This window comes from Poecilia mexicana, unplaced genomic scaffold (assembly GCF_051168715.1).
Source record: "Poecilia mexicana isolate PSO_F unplaced genomic scaffold, ASM5116871v1 scaffold_2, whole genome shotgun sequence".
NCBI lineage: Eukaryota > Metazoa > Chordata > Actinopteri > Cyprinodontiformes > Poeciliidae > Poecilia > Poecilia mexicana.
The window spans coordinates 26,130,732-26,145,230 of record NW_028263371.1 but is presented as its reverse complement, the minus strand read 5'-3'; the positions used below and the strand labels follow the sequence as shown (position 1 = coordinate 26,145,230).

The following is a 14,499-nucleotide window of genomic DNA, read 5'->3' as shown; positions in this document are numbered from 1 at the left end:
TTAGCTTCAACAGAGTGAGCCTTAGCTACATCCATAACAAGCCAGTTCACTCCTATTATCCGTCCTGCTTTTCCAGCAAAGCTGTGCATCATTAGTGCATCTGTAGCTGCTCAGCTGTCACATGTGAAGTTTCTGGCTTTTCCACTTGTCAGTAAACTTCAGTAGACATTACTCTGCTTATATGACAAGTCCTAAAGATGGAAAACGGTTCTTAATCGGAGGCTCTATCTTGCAATGTGAGGTTAACTGATTTCACTGCTGCAGAACTAAATAATCACAGCGCTGGATCTCAAGCCCTCTGGCGTTTTTACTAATTCATTTGCAGAAATATTGTGTAGTGGAGGGTGGGATTGCAGCTGCAACAAGCCTGCCTTTTCTTTACACACGTTTTTTTTTATAGGGTATACAGAAAAATGGTTCGAAAATCAGGCAGGAAAATTCATAAACTCGCATAAAATCAAATGAAACATCCCAGTTATGCTTTCGTCTAAATGTCAGGGGCAGAAAATCCCAAGCTACACGAGCAAACAGCTGTACTCCTTCTCCCATGTCCTTCAGCCTTCCAGCTGTGGTTGTCATGACAACAAGGGCTAATCTCCAGCGGACGGCAAAAAAGTGCAAGGGATTGCATGAAAACGAGCTCCTGATTTTAAAGAAACATGAGTAAATCTCTCCAAGAGGCATTTTGGTTTTCCTTTATTATTATTATTATTACTTAATTCCCCTCACCTGCCCTTTATTTTCCCTTAAGGAAAACCTTGATTTATGCTCTTTATCTTCCATTTTTTACCTGAATCTGTCCATGCAAAACCTACAATTCTGCTTTCTTTTCATCCCGTAACCATGTCCTCATTCTCAATCCTGCCACCCTTCTTCTCAGTACACTCAGTTCCCCTCTAAATCCAAAAGGCTCTGATTCCTGGCTGCTCAGCAGGAAACATCAAAGTATGTCATGGATGATTAGGGTGTGGATTACCGAGGAGTACAGCGATTATAACCTGGAGTATGGGAACAAACCTGGAGCGGAATGTTCTCCATGCGTCTTGCTGTTGATTACATTCTGTTCCCATTCAGTGCAAAAAGTCGCCATGTACAGATGTGCGCATGGGGTTAAAGTTGTTCCATCCTGCAGGGGGCGGAGTGAGAGTGTGTGAGTGAGGGAAAGTGAACAGTAGGGGGGAAACCGGAGCTGCAGAGGGGCTGGAGCTGCGGAAAGCAGAGGAGCGGACAGTGGAGGCAGCCGATACCGGGAACCTGCAGGCTGAACGGAGGCGGCGTGAGAAGCAGGACTCGGTTCCGGGTTACTGGACGAAACAAAAGTCGGGTGTCCGGTGGGCTGTCACGCACACACGTCGCCTTCATTCACGCGCGCGCGTCTTAAGAACAGCGGGAGATGCATTACGTCATAACCTCCCATCGCCCTGGATGACCGCGCGCGCAGGAGGAGATGATGCGGGGCTGCTGGAGTAAAAGAGAACCAGATTCCGCCGCTGCCGCACGCGAACGCCCGGGGGCGGTGTCCCGCGCGGGGAAGCAAGAAGAAGGGGAGCCGCCCTCGCGCGGCCGCCGGCTCTGATGGCTCCTCGCGCCCCGGGCGAGAAAGAGACACAGCAGTCGCCGCGGCGCGAGAGGGAAGAGGACAGGAGGTACCTGGGAAGTGACGTGGTGTCCGCGCCCCGCGAGCAGTCACCACGGTGCGGTTGTCGTGCGTTTCACAGGAGGGCAGGAGCGGGAAGGGGAACATGGCCGCGAAGTCGGACGGCGGCAAAGCCGGTGTCGGCTGCGGCGGCGGCGGCAGCGGCTTCGCCCAGCTGTACGACGTTGACGCCGAGGAGCCGCTGGACTCCGCCGCGATCCACATCTGCCAGTGCTGCCGCTCCTCCGCCTGCTACTGGGGCTGCCGCTCAGCCTGCCTGGGCTCCCTGCTCGGAGGGGGCCAGCCGGTCGGAGGGGTCGGCATCCGGGAGACCCACTGCCCTCCCCGGGAGCAGCTGTGGCTGGACTGCCTCTGGATCATCCTCGCCCTGCTCGTCTTCTTCTGGGACGTTGGCACGGACCTGTGCCTGGCGGCGGACTACTACCACAGGCAGAACTACCTCTGGTTCGGCCTGACGCTCTTCTTCGTGCTGGTGCCGTCCGTGCTGGTCCAGATTCTGAGTTTCCGCTGGTTCGTGCAGGACTACACCGGCGGGGGGCTCGGAGAGGTGGAGGGGCTTACGAAGAGGGGGACGGTGGTTCAGGGCTGCCTGTATCCCGGAAAGGACCGCCTGCAGCTGGCCACCATCTGGCTGTGGCAGGCCACCATACACATCCTCCAGCTGGGACAGGTGTGGAGGTGAGAACACATCTGAGCCTCTCCTCACCTCTCATTGCTACAAGAAGGGAAACTGACAGACAGGGACATTTAGAGTCACAAAACCTGATTGGAGTCATGATAAAGTTAAAATAAATGGTTTAGTTTACTACAAATGAAGCTTTAAAACTGGTGCTCTCCATGGTGCTGAATCCATTTCCAGTATAACAATGTTTTGTTTCTGTTAACTTGGGGAAAAAAACATCTAGATACTAAAACAACCACTTGAAAATGGCCCTATAGTGGTTCAATCTAAGCATATTTATGTGTTAGAAAGGCCCAGTCAAAGTTCAGATCTAAATCCAATTGAGAATTTGTAGGAAACAGATGTTCACATGTGCTTTCCATCCGGTCTGACTCAGCTTTTGCTACATAATTCATCTGATTGCCATGAAAATACATCAAGGTCTGTAGTCGTATATTGTCAAAACATGGGAACAATTTCAGGCAGTGTCCAGCAGCTATGCGCACCAAAGAGGTCAGAACTCCGTGTTTCCGTGCGTACGCGTGTGCGTTCATGTGTGTCAGCGTGTGTGACGAGTGGAAAAACGGTGTCACGGCTCTTCCCCACGAGTGTCAGCGTGCATGGAGAGTACAAAGAGGAAAAGCATCTGCGCTTCTGGCAACTCTTCTCTCTCGCATGCTCACTATTTGTCTCCCTCCCCTCCCCATCTGACACACGCACACACAGTAGGACATGCTTAGGTGTTAATTGAGGTGCTAACAACACTGTCAGGGGAACAACGTGGAAGACACACAGACATGTCTCTCTCTCTGTTGCAAAGTAGTATCAGCACATAAATCCCTCTAACGGTGCCCAGCAGCAGGAAAAAGGTCGAGTTTCTGTGTGTGTTTACGTCCAGCTTCTTCTCTGCTTTGAGTTGTAGGGTTAAACCGTCATACAAACCGCAGAATGGAAGTAAGGAAGGATGAAATGAAGGAAGGAAGGAAGGAAGGAAGTGGAATGGCCTGATTGAGACAGATTGCTTTAGAGATGGAGAGGGGAGTGAAAATGGGGGGAGGGTAAAGAAACAGAGATCAAGAGGAGGAAGGGAGAAGGGAGAGTGGTGGGGGTAGGGTGGAGGATCTACTCGGATAATTTAGAAGCACATCCTCTCATGTCAGAGCTAATCGAATTCGCCTGCCAGTCAGTATTCACCTGAGAATTACAGAGAAGACTTCCTGTTTTCCCTCATATCCTTGTTATTTAGTCAAGGACATAAAGCACTTGGACACAGTCGCAGTTGGAAGTTCACGCTTTCTCCCATAAAACACTAATAATTAATGTATGGAAACTTCTGAGCAGAATTGTATCCATGGGTCACATTAGAGCGAAAACAATCATTGTTGCTCTAAATTTCTTCAGAGCTCTTGTAAGTTTGTGTGTGTTGTTGGGAGTGTGGATGCTGCATTATTTATGTAATATAAAGCTTCTACTGTGCATTTCCAGCCGCAGAGGGGTAATAGCCGTACTTACAATAACATGCATAATACTGAAATGCGCTACAGTACTATGCCTGGGCGATATGGCTTAAAAATAAAACCTGACCCTTTTTTTTATACTAGATCCAATTTTCGATTTTGATCGATTTTTTCTCAACTTCTTTTCTGAAAAAGAAACTACAAATGACAGGAAATAATTTCCAAAAGTGGCCTTTATTTCAAACATCCCTTCTATGACACAGCACTAGGAATGCAAGCATAAAATTAGCAAAATAAAAACACAGCTTTACAAGAAGAACATCTTAAAATTAATAGAAAAACGTTTATTGAGAATTAAACTTCAATAGAGTTATCAAGATCTGCACCACGTGATTCTTTCATTAAGATGTACATATATTTTTGCTCAGTCATTTCGGAGTCCTGCTGCTGCTGTGTTAAAAGATTCTCATAAAATTACTGCTTCATTCTTCTAAAATTGAGACTTTATTCTCATATTACTTTACCTGATTTCTTGTAATTATATGACTTTATTTCTGGAATAAAAAAAAATCTTAGGATATTTATGGCGTTGACCTGAAAGTCCAAATAAATAGAAGTTGCTTGTCAAACAAGATGGCGGCCTGGGCGCGCTGACTTCACTCTGAACTATGGAAACTCAAGAAGGGAATTGGTGGTGGGGGGGGGGGGAATCCCGATTTCCAAAAGTCACGTCTTCAAAAACCAAAAATTCGATTAATTGATCAAATCGATAAATCGCCCAGCCCTATTTTGGTTGCACTTGTGACTAATACCGACCAGAAATCAAGTCAGCATGTATCGACCAGCATATTTTAATTCATACAGAAGCCATTTTTTCTCCTGTCACTCCACTATTTGTAGTAGCTCATTCAATCTTGAGTCATCTGCTGATTAGATTCCCGATTAGTCAATTGTTTTGTCTAGAAAGATGTCAGAAAATAGTGAAGCTGCTCACCCTGATCGTCCACAGATGGTACAATCCTGGTTCTGACTCATGCGACCGGCCCCTGCCCTCTCCTCCCAGTAGACCTGACTGGTTTCCGATGTCGTCCGCAGGTACATCCGAACCCTCTACCTGGGGGTGATGTCGCGGCGGCAGAAGGAGCACCAGCGGCGATGGTACTGGGCCATGATGTTCGAGTACGCCGATGTCAACATGCTGCGCTTGCTGGAGACATTCCTGGAGTCTGCGCCGCAGCTGGTGCTGCAGCTCTGCATCATGATCCAGGAGAACCGAGCCGAGACTCTGCAGTGTAGGTGGAGCAAACAATCCGTGGCGTTAACTGCGTGTTTTGTTCACAACAAAGCGCTTGTTAGCCAACAGCTGCACAGGCAGTAATTAGCCATTTGCACACATTGCGCGCAGTAATGTGTGGCTGCAGATGGTGCGGGAGTGTTTGTTCAGGTATTCTGGTGAAGAAAGTGCCATCTTCCCTCCTCTTCCTTAATCATCCAGGATGTGTATCATCCAGGCGGCCACCCACTGGGATTATTCATCCCTATCACTCTTTGGGGGTGGGGGGGAACGCTTTTCACTTTAATGCAAATACGTGACTGTCACACAGGGGGGCGGATGAACACGTCGTCTGGAACAATCAAAATAACTTAATCTTGTCGTGTCACATCTCTTAAATAATATGTCCAACGGTATTAACGCCTCCTGAAACTCCGAGGATGTGCTTGTCTCTGTTCCATAACCCTCCTCTCTCTCCTCAGGCGTCTCCTCCCTCGCCTCCCTCCTCTCCCTGGCCTGGGTTCTGGCCTCCTACCACAAGCTGCTGCGCGACTCCCGGGACGACCAGCGCAGCATGAGCTACCGCGGCGCGCTACTCCACCTCTGCTGGCGCCTCTTCACCATCTCCTCCCGCGTCCTCTCGCTCGCCCTCTTCGCCTCCCTCTTCCACATCTACTTCGGCATCTTCGTGGTGTTGCACTGGTGCGCCATGGCCTTCTGGGTGGTGCACGGCGGCACCGACTTCTGCATGTCGAAGTGGGAGGAGGTGCTCTTCAACATGGTGGTTGGCATTGTCTACATCTTCTGTTGGTTCAACGTGAAAGAGGGACGGACGCGGTACCGGATGATTGCGTACTACACCGTGGTGTTGGCCGAGAATACCATCCTGACGGGCCTGTGGTGAGTTAAGGATGAAATCTCCACTCCTTATGAAATCATGAAGAGTTTTGGTTACAATTTGTACTCAATATTATATCCTGTTCGACTTTCTATAACTTCGATTGAAGTTTACAGTTAACTGTTCAAAAATGCTTGGATGAATCCAAGTTAGGCTTTCAGCTCTAAGAGCTTTGTGGCAAGAGAGCCCCCTTTAATTGGCTGATTTTCAAAAGCAATCAGGAATACTTAATTATTATTTACTAAGATGTCAAATATTAAACTCATAGGATCAGATTGCAACTATGATAACTTTCAGATAATAAAAATTATTCTGTGCACTTTTTTTAAATAAACTTGCCAATTCCTTAAAATTTTAAAAAATTTTCGGTGGCAGCTCCCATTGAAGCAGTGGTATCTAGAGTCAGGTGTCACAAAAGTTGTGGCGGATGTATGTATATACATATGTTTTTGGGTTCTTTTTATTGATGATTTTTGTGTGAACTTATTCATATTCAATATTCATATTCAATATTCAATCTGCCACAAAAGCCAGAAGCTGACACTACTAAGCTGTGGCAGCTTCCGGCAACCATGGTTGCATATTGACAATGAGAATGCTGTTAAATTTGATTTGACAGATTTAGCGACAGATTTAGCACAGCAGCAGCTGCCACTTACACAATTTGAGCATCTATCTCTCACTAAATCTGTCAAATCAAATTTAACAGCATTAGCATTCTTAAAATAGAAATCTTAAAATATTAGACATTTGGTGTTTGTTAAGATTCGAGCCCTGATGGTTTGAAGGCCATAAGCAGCGGCTCAGCTTGCTCATGCCTTGGGCCGGCTTTGAGTGTAAGCTTAGTATTTACATGCCGTTTGAACCCGTGTCTCTTCTCTGCTGCAGGTACGCCTATCGAGATCCGGCGCTGACCGACTCGTACGCCGTCCCCGCCCTCTGCAGCGTCTACCTGACGTTCGCCGGGGGCGTCCTCGTCATGTTCCTGTACTACGGCTTCCTGCACCCGGCCACCGCCCACCTCCAGCCAAGCCCGGCCTCCTCCTGCTGCGCCCAGCTGCTCTGGGGTCTGCCGCTTCCCCCGTCGGCCCCACCCACTGCCCCGCCCACCCCGGCACACATGGCCAAGTCGCAGACGGAGGAGGACGTGGCCGAGTCGTGCCTTCCCGTCTTCCAGGTGAGGTCCGCCCCCCCGACCTCCAAGCCCGAAGGCCCGCTGATAAAAATCGACATGCCCAGGAAGCGCTACCCGGCCTGGGACGCTCACTACGTAGACAGGCGCCTGCGGAGGACTATAAACATCCTGCAGTACATAACGCCGGCCGCCGTGGGCATCCGCTACCGCGACGGGCCGCTACTGTACGAACTGCTGCAGTACGAGTCTTCACTCTGACACACACACACATACAGAGGTACACCTGAGCACATACAGCACTAGAAAATCTACATGTGGATGTTCAAACTTAGAGAAGACAAAGGAAAAAAAGTCATGAGCAAAAGGTCTCACTTGATATAAGCACATGCACACTGAAGCAATCTCACTTTTAAGCACACACACACACACCCGCACACACTTCTTGTAAGTCCCGTGGCCGTGACTCAGCAAGCTGCTTCAGTCCATCTTCTTCTTTCTCACTTCTTTCTCTCTTCACTTGGTCTCGTTTTTATGAACCTCCCTTCCGTTCTCTGCCATGTAGACGGACAAAAAAAAATTAAAAAGAGAAACAAGCACATTTCTACAGCAGCGCAATTATCACTCATTGAGTGACACAAAAGAGCGAAAAAATTGTCACTTAAAAAAAATAAATGGGATCGTCAATATGTGGTTAGTCTAGTCAAAGGGTTGTGTAAATATTTTCTTTGTACAGAGCAGATATTTTTAATGTAATGATACTTTGTGGCTGGACAAAGAGCTTAAGGACAGTTTGGAGCGATGAAGGTTGCCAGGGAAGGGCAAAAGAGCCAGACAACAGTATTAACGTCACAAACTTGGAAACAAATGTCTCATCTTACGTTTTAGCTATTCAGCGTCTATCAGATCATCAAGAACCAGAACAATAAAAATATAATATGAGCTTAGTTTGGTTCAGAATTACCAGTCATGGTTTGCCTGAATACATTCAAACAAAGGCAACATAACAATACAATTTAGAGAAAAACATACTAAATAACCAGTTTTGTTTTGTTGTTTTAGTTTTTTGTTCTGTATAAATGGGATTACATGTCCACTCTTAAACCCATAGCTATTCACAGCCTTTGTAGCTATAGAACTATCTAGTCAGAGATTTCTGCAAAATTGAGAAACTACAATCAAAATATTCATTAATAATTCAACAGATTGATATAAAACAACAAAAGTAATACAATTTTAATTCCAAAAGGATTAACTAAGACCTGCTTTATTCCTCTCAGGAGCGTTAAAAATTAGTTCTTTTGCCTTCATCACTGTCTTCATTAGCTTTGTTGTGCTAATTTAAGATATATTTTCAGAATACAGCAGATAAACCTAAATATTTTGGACTAAACAATACTGCTTGTATATTATGTAAAGAAAGTAATTATAAACAAATCAGATCCACTATATGCTAGTCACAGAAGTCCCTGCCGTTTGCTTAGTCAAGAAAGAAGCATAAAAACAGAGAAACAGATCTGAGGCAGCATAATATGCTGTGCATGTGTTACCTAACTGTTTTCCACTTTTCCTTACAAAGGTTGTGGGAGGCTTTAATACTTTACTCAGCCTGTCAAAAACTGCTAACACTTAGTAAATCGGTTCATGTCAGTGTTGGACCACAGCAAAAATCCCAGATCTGGAATTTACAACAGAGGGCAAATGCACGACTAATTATTTCTGATCGCAGCGTTTTGTGTCTTATTCACGCCGGCCGTTCCTACGCTAACAGAAGCTGATATGAAACAGTTGTGGACCTGAGTCGTCACGACCCCCCCTGGATGACTTGTCTCCTCGTGCATCATGTCCAGCATCGACTCCTCCAAAAGCCACCCACGGCTGAGCTGTGATGTGTGGCTCATTATTTATTTATTTTTGGTTTGTTTATCCCTGGTATACAAGCTGTTACATTGGCAGGCGACAGCAAATGGTGCCGATGCATCAATCACGGCCCTGTCTGCAGGAATGGTGGCGAAATGACACGCCGTCGGAGGGGGGGGTCACTCTCGCACCATGGGGTTTGGGGTAGAAAAAAAACAACATTTTTTCACCTTGCACTTGCATATAAGCAGGAGAGCAGGTGAAACACAAATATGTGCTTATTTTTTACATTTGCATTCCCAATATAAATTAAAAGAAATATAACATTTTGAGTTAAAAAGTTGGTATTTAGCCATATTTTTTAGCTTTATTCTAAATTGTCCTATAACTGTTCATATGTAAAAATTGTTCCCCTGTATGTAGATCTGAAAAAAACCAAATTATTAGCTGTTACTTCATTAAATCATTTATGCTGATGCAGATTTTAGAAATAGAAACAGTGATAAGTGCTTAGTCACTGAGGCTATCTGTTAGCAAACCGGTTTCTGAATGTGGAACAACATAACATTACGGTTAGATTTCATTACTAGACTCAAGTTAAGACTTCAACACAACAAAAGTGGCAATTGGGACTTCTATTCAGCTAATGCTGCACATACAATACACCGACATGTCAGATATTTTGACAAAAGCTAAAAAACAGTTTGGGCAAAAAGTAGTTGGACACACTATCTTAGCATAAACCCCTGAAATAATTAAATATCCACATAGCCCGGCTAAATATTAGGAAATGTGTCAGGATATTTGATGAAGAGAGAACTAGGACTGAAATTAATGAAAAATTAGCTTAGCAAAACACAGTTAGCCTGTCTCAGAGTAAGCTAATTAGTTATAGCCTGACTGAATGACATCAAATACATCCACGTTGTTTTGTGAGGAGAATATTTGAACTCATGCTAAAGAATAATTGGAAATTTCCACCAAAAATTGGGTTCAAAAATTAGCATTAGCCTGTATCTGACGAAGCTAAATAATCAGCCATGTTTTCAAATATGTCCACATATGTTGTGAGGCAAATATTTGGTCTCAAGCTAAAGTAGAAAAATTATTTAAACTGCTCCTGTATGTGAACATTAGAACACAATGCAGGAATGACAATCTTCTGGTTTATTTGTATTTATTTTTCTTGGGTATGATGGAAAGGTTGCCTTCACTGACTGTACAAAATATTCATATACAGTCTATAGTGATTTACACCAAATATTTCTGACCAATATCACAAATGAGACAGGAGGATGAACCTTATTTAACTGTCTCCATCCCAAGATTTAGATTTATTCCAGTTACTATGAAATTAGCATTTTTAGAAATATGCAGATATTCATGGCAAAGCGGAAAAAAACACGCCAAACTATTGATTTAAGCTTGGATAATGCAACTTTTATTACTTTTACCCTGGTGCTAGCCCGATTAACAAAACAGACAAATCATTTGCTACAATCCGGCAAAGAGATTCAGTCTTTCCAGATGTGCAACAGAAGCAGTTTTGTTGCTGTTCATATGGTGCAAATGCTCTCAAGCTACAGAGTCAATTGGCTGCTAATCCCTTTTCATATGGTGCAAACATGAAACACACGTGTACTTACGGTGCAATAAGGGCAGATTGTCTCCTGGAATTAAATGGTGCAACTTGAGTACTGCCTTCAGTTCTCGGCCAAGGCTGTGCCAAAGGCTCCTTCTAAGTGGACAACTGCTCTTCCTGTCTTGCAGAAGCTATGCAAGTCTCCAAAGCAAGGAGATGTGCTTAGTGTACACACACACACACACACACACACACACAATCACAATTGCATGAACACAGGGTTTTCCTCTGCAGCAGGGAGATATGAACACAGCCACATCGTGAAAAGTAGGGTAACAACATGGGATGTACCTCAGTGCTCAAACACACACACACACACACACACACACACACACACACACACACACACACACACACACACACACACAGACCTACAATGTTGAATATTCCTTCACCCCTTTATAATTTGGGAACAATATTCTTATGGTGCTATTGAGTAAACCAGAAAGATTTTTGTATAGTTGTGGTGGCAGTCAAGAATTTAGCCAAAAATGTTTAGAGAACCTTAATGTTTTACATTCTGACTGAAATGTGTAAATCTAAGGAGTGTATGTGAAACTGCAGCACCTTGCGTATGTGATTAAAAAAAAAAAAAAAAGCTACAATGCCTTATCCGCTCCATTGATGATATCTGGCTCATGGCGGGGTGGTGCTCCTTTCTGTTACACTCTGATGTGGATGTGGAAAACAGCACACTGTGTCCGCACTGCAAACCGACTACGTGCCATTTTCAGAACACGGTCAGCCATTTTCCTGTCAGTTTCACAAACCGTGCTTGTGAATTTCTTGCATGAATGTTGTAGATTTGAGGACCCGACTGCAGACGCAACGCGTTAACCAAGAGACTGCGAAATCATTTTGAGCTCCTGAGCATTCGACCCATTGGCTTATCCTCCATCATGCCCCTCCAGCCAATCAGATTTCAGGTCTAACTGCAGCCAAATCAGGTGTAAAACAACCAAATAGTACAGTTTCTTTTATACATGGAAGCCTTCATCGGAACTCGACTGCATTTCAGTAAAAAAAAAATCATCTATACTGAAACTGCAGTCAAGTTTCGATGCTACAAGTGAAACATTTTCTTCTTCATCTACAAAACCACAGCCTTAGCTAGAACCCACATTGTAAGATATTTGAATCCAGCCAGTGCTTTGTCACTTCTTGTATGGCTATTCATTGACCGCTATGCAAAGTTACAAAAAGCAGGATGGCTCTGGGCTCAGAGAACCTTTAAGAAAATACCACATCACTGTTGTTTCAGTGTTATTTTACCTTTAATTTGTTTTACCTCAGATGGATGACAGCATTTAATATGTTACAGTGTTTTTCCTTAATCAGTAAAAACCAAGAATAACTCTACTGCTATAACAGTAAAGAGGTGTCAGGTTCTCCTCCAAGTTTCACTCACTGCTTCTACATTTTGGTTTTCTCAAATAAATAAAGCCATGATGTAAAAAGTCATGAGCTGAAGCCTCTCTGATACGTCTTTTTGACTGAGTGAGATAAGTAAATCTTATAGCTAAATATAATAAGTGAGCACAAGGTTTCCCCCAGAAAACTTGATACTTCTGTTTTATTGAAAGATTGGAAGATTAACACCTTAACACCAACTATAATGTCTTAAAAAATGCAAACATTTTAAAAGGACTTAAATAAATAACCAATGCTAAAGCCTGGCACAAGTAAAGCCTGGTGGCCCGCCAGGCTTATAATACACTGGTGGAATCCTGGAGCATTTGCCATAATGATGCATCCCCAAGTTTTGAATCTGTTTCCATGGCAATTTTATGAATTTATTGTTTTTGTTGTTGTTGTTGTTTTGTTGGTTTTTTTTGTCAAGATTGATTTGTTGGGAGGGTGAAAAACTGCAATGTAACTTTTAAACGATGAGAGATGAACGCTGCCTCCTGACTGAGGAATGTCTGTCATGTTATGAAAATTTAACCATAAAGCATTTCTTCTTTTGGTTAAACAAAGAAAATGTTCTGCTATCAGGGTCTATGATTTTTGCTTTGTCTTAATTTCCGCAGCCAAAGTTTTTATGTTTGATCCGTAGCTGTGAAGGTGTCATTATTCGTTATGGATTTAGAGGCTAAGCTGACCTGAGTCCAGCAGACACTGAAACCTTTTACTGTTTTTTAAAGAAACTCAGAATCAATCATAGCGTGAAAAAGATTTCAGATGTTTGACTCAGGTTTGGTACTACCAACACAGAGCAGGGTCAAACTAAATGTTCACTTGGATGTATCTATAAGACCATAAGCTTTTAATTTCGTCAGGGTCATGCTTTTTTAATGTTATAGAAATTTGATGTGCAAAAGTAGCATTTATTTTCTCGTGGTTGGCATTTGGATTGTAAATAACTACTTCTAGCTCTCCTCAGTTGTATCAATGTTCCATTAGTTTGCGTAAATGGTTCTTTCAAGTGTAACTGATGGTAAATGTTCTTAAAGAATATACAGAATGTAAGGTCAAAGTAGGAAAAAAAATACAGTTCAACAAGTGGTTTCTTAGGAACCTGTGCCATCTGTGTCGTCTCTAGTATAAGCACACACTGATATTAGAACTGTAGGTGAATAAAAGTTATGGCCAGACAGCCATAGCCATGGTATGAAAGCACGTTTTCCAAGTCAGGGCAAAAATTTGTTTGGAATATTAGCATAAAATCATTAGCATGTGTAAAAACGGGTTAACTAAATAACCAAATCGTGTCTGAACATTGTGAAATATGTCCACATATTTGTGGGGAGAGTATCTGAACTCAAGCTAATGAACAATTAAACCCTGAGGGAACATTTGGCGCAAACATTAGCTTAGCATACAACTGTTAGCTTCTTTCTGTCCAGGGTGTTTCAATATGACTTGGCTGAATGTTATGAAATATGTCCACATCTATTTGATATCAAATATGTGCACATATTTGGAAAGAGGAATAGTTAGACTCAAGCTAATAAACAATTTGATACTTAAACAAAAATCACTTTGAAACTTTAGCTTAGCACAAAACTGCTAGCCTGATTCCAAATAGCAATGTAGCCTGTTAGCAAATTTGATTAGAACATTTGGACTAAAGCTAATAAACAATTATACATTTGAGCAAAAAAATATATATATATATATATTGTTTGACACGTTAGCTTAATATAAAACCATCAGAATGTCTTCATATTAATCCATTTGAATACAATAATCAACAGTTTGGCACTGGAAAAATTAGCTTAGCATTTACTTAGCCGCCTGATTCGGCTAAATAAATGGCTGAATGTTACCAAATATGTGGACATATATGAGATTATTTTTAACTCTGCTAATAAATAGTTCAACACTTGGAAAATATTAATGTGAGAGTGGGCTGTCTGGCCTCTTCTGAATTCAGTGTAAAAAAGATGGCTACCGTCATCGAATGTGTTCAAACTGCTCCTGCGTCAGCACATCAGAACACCATTCAGGAATATTCTAATTTATTTCTTATCCTTTTCTTTGGTAGGTTAGAAGGGTTGGATCCATAGGCTGTATAGTTTATGGTTGCCTTTAATTTACACCAAATATTTCTGACCAATCACAAATGAGACGGGAGAGAGGACAGATTATGGCGTCTCTGGTTTTAGTCTGTCTGTTCTGTGTCCACTATGGTGTTGCGGCATTCTGGGGAAGAGTTGAAAAAATATTTTTTTGATGGCTCCAGGAGGCCAACGTTAGGAAATGTGTTATTTTTGTTACAATACCTCCTGAAAATAAAAATCTATTTATCTGTGAAGAGACAAAGATTTACAGTGATACAGATGACTACATAGAGATGATTTTAAACGAGATAAAAGATATGTACAGCTGATTTGAACACAATACAGAGATCTATTGTCAGTATTGAGTTTGATTTTATATATTTGCCATTTTATTACGTTGTAATGTTGTGACTGCA

At 42.9% G+C, this 14,499-nt stretch overlaps 1 protein-coding gene across 1 annotated transcript; it reads left to right on the top strand.

Moving 5' to 3' along the window:
* The first annotated feature begins 1,178 nt into the window (after positions 1-1,178).
* On the top strand, positions 1,179-8,345 carry xkr6a (XK related 6a). The gene is made up of 4 exons (XM_014981609.2): positions 1,179-2,335; positions 4,871-5,067; positions 5,531-5,948; positions 6,835-8,345. The coding sequence occupies exons 1-4, from the start codon at positions 1,743-1,745 to the stop codon at positions 7,337-7,339; spliced, it is 1,713 nt and encodes a 570-aa protein (XP_014837095.1). The 5' UTR covers positions 1,179-1,742; the 3' UTR covers positions 7,340-8,345.
* The last annotated feature ends 6,154 nt before the right edge of the window (positions 8,346-14,499 follow it).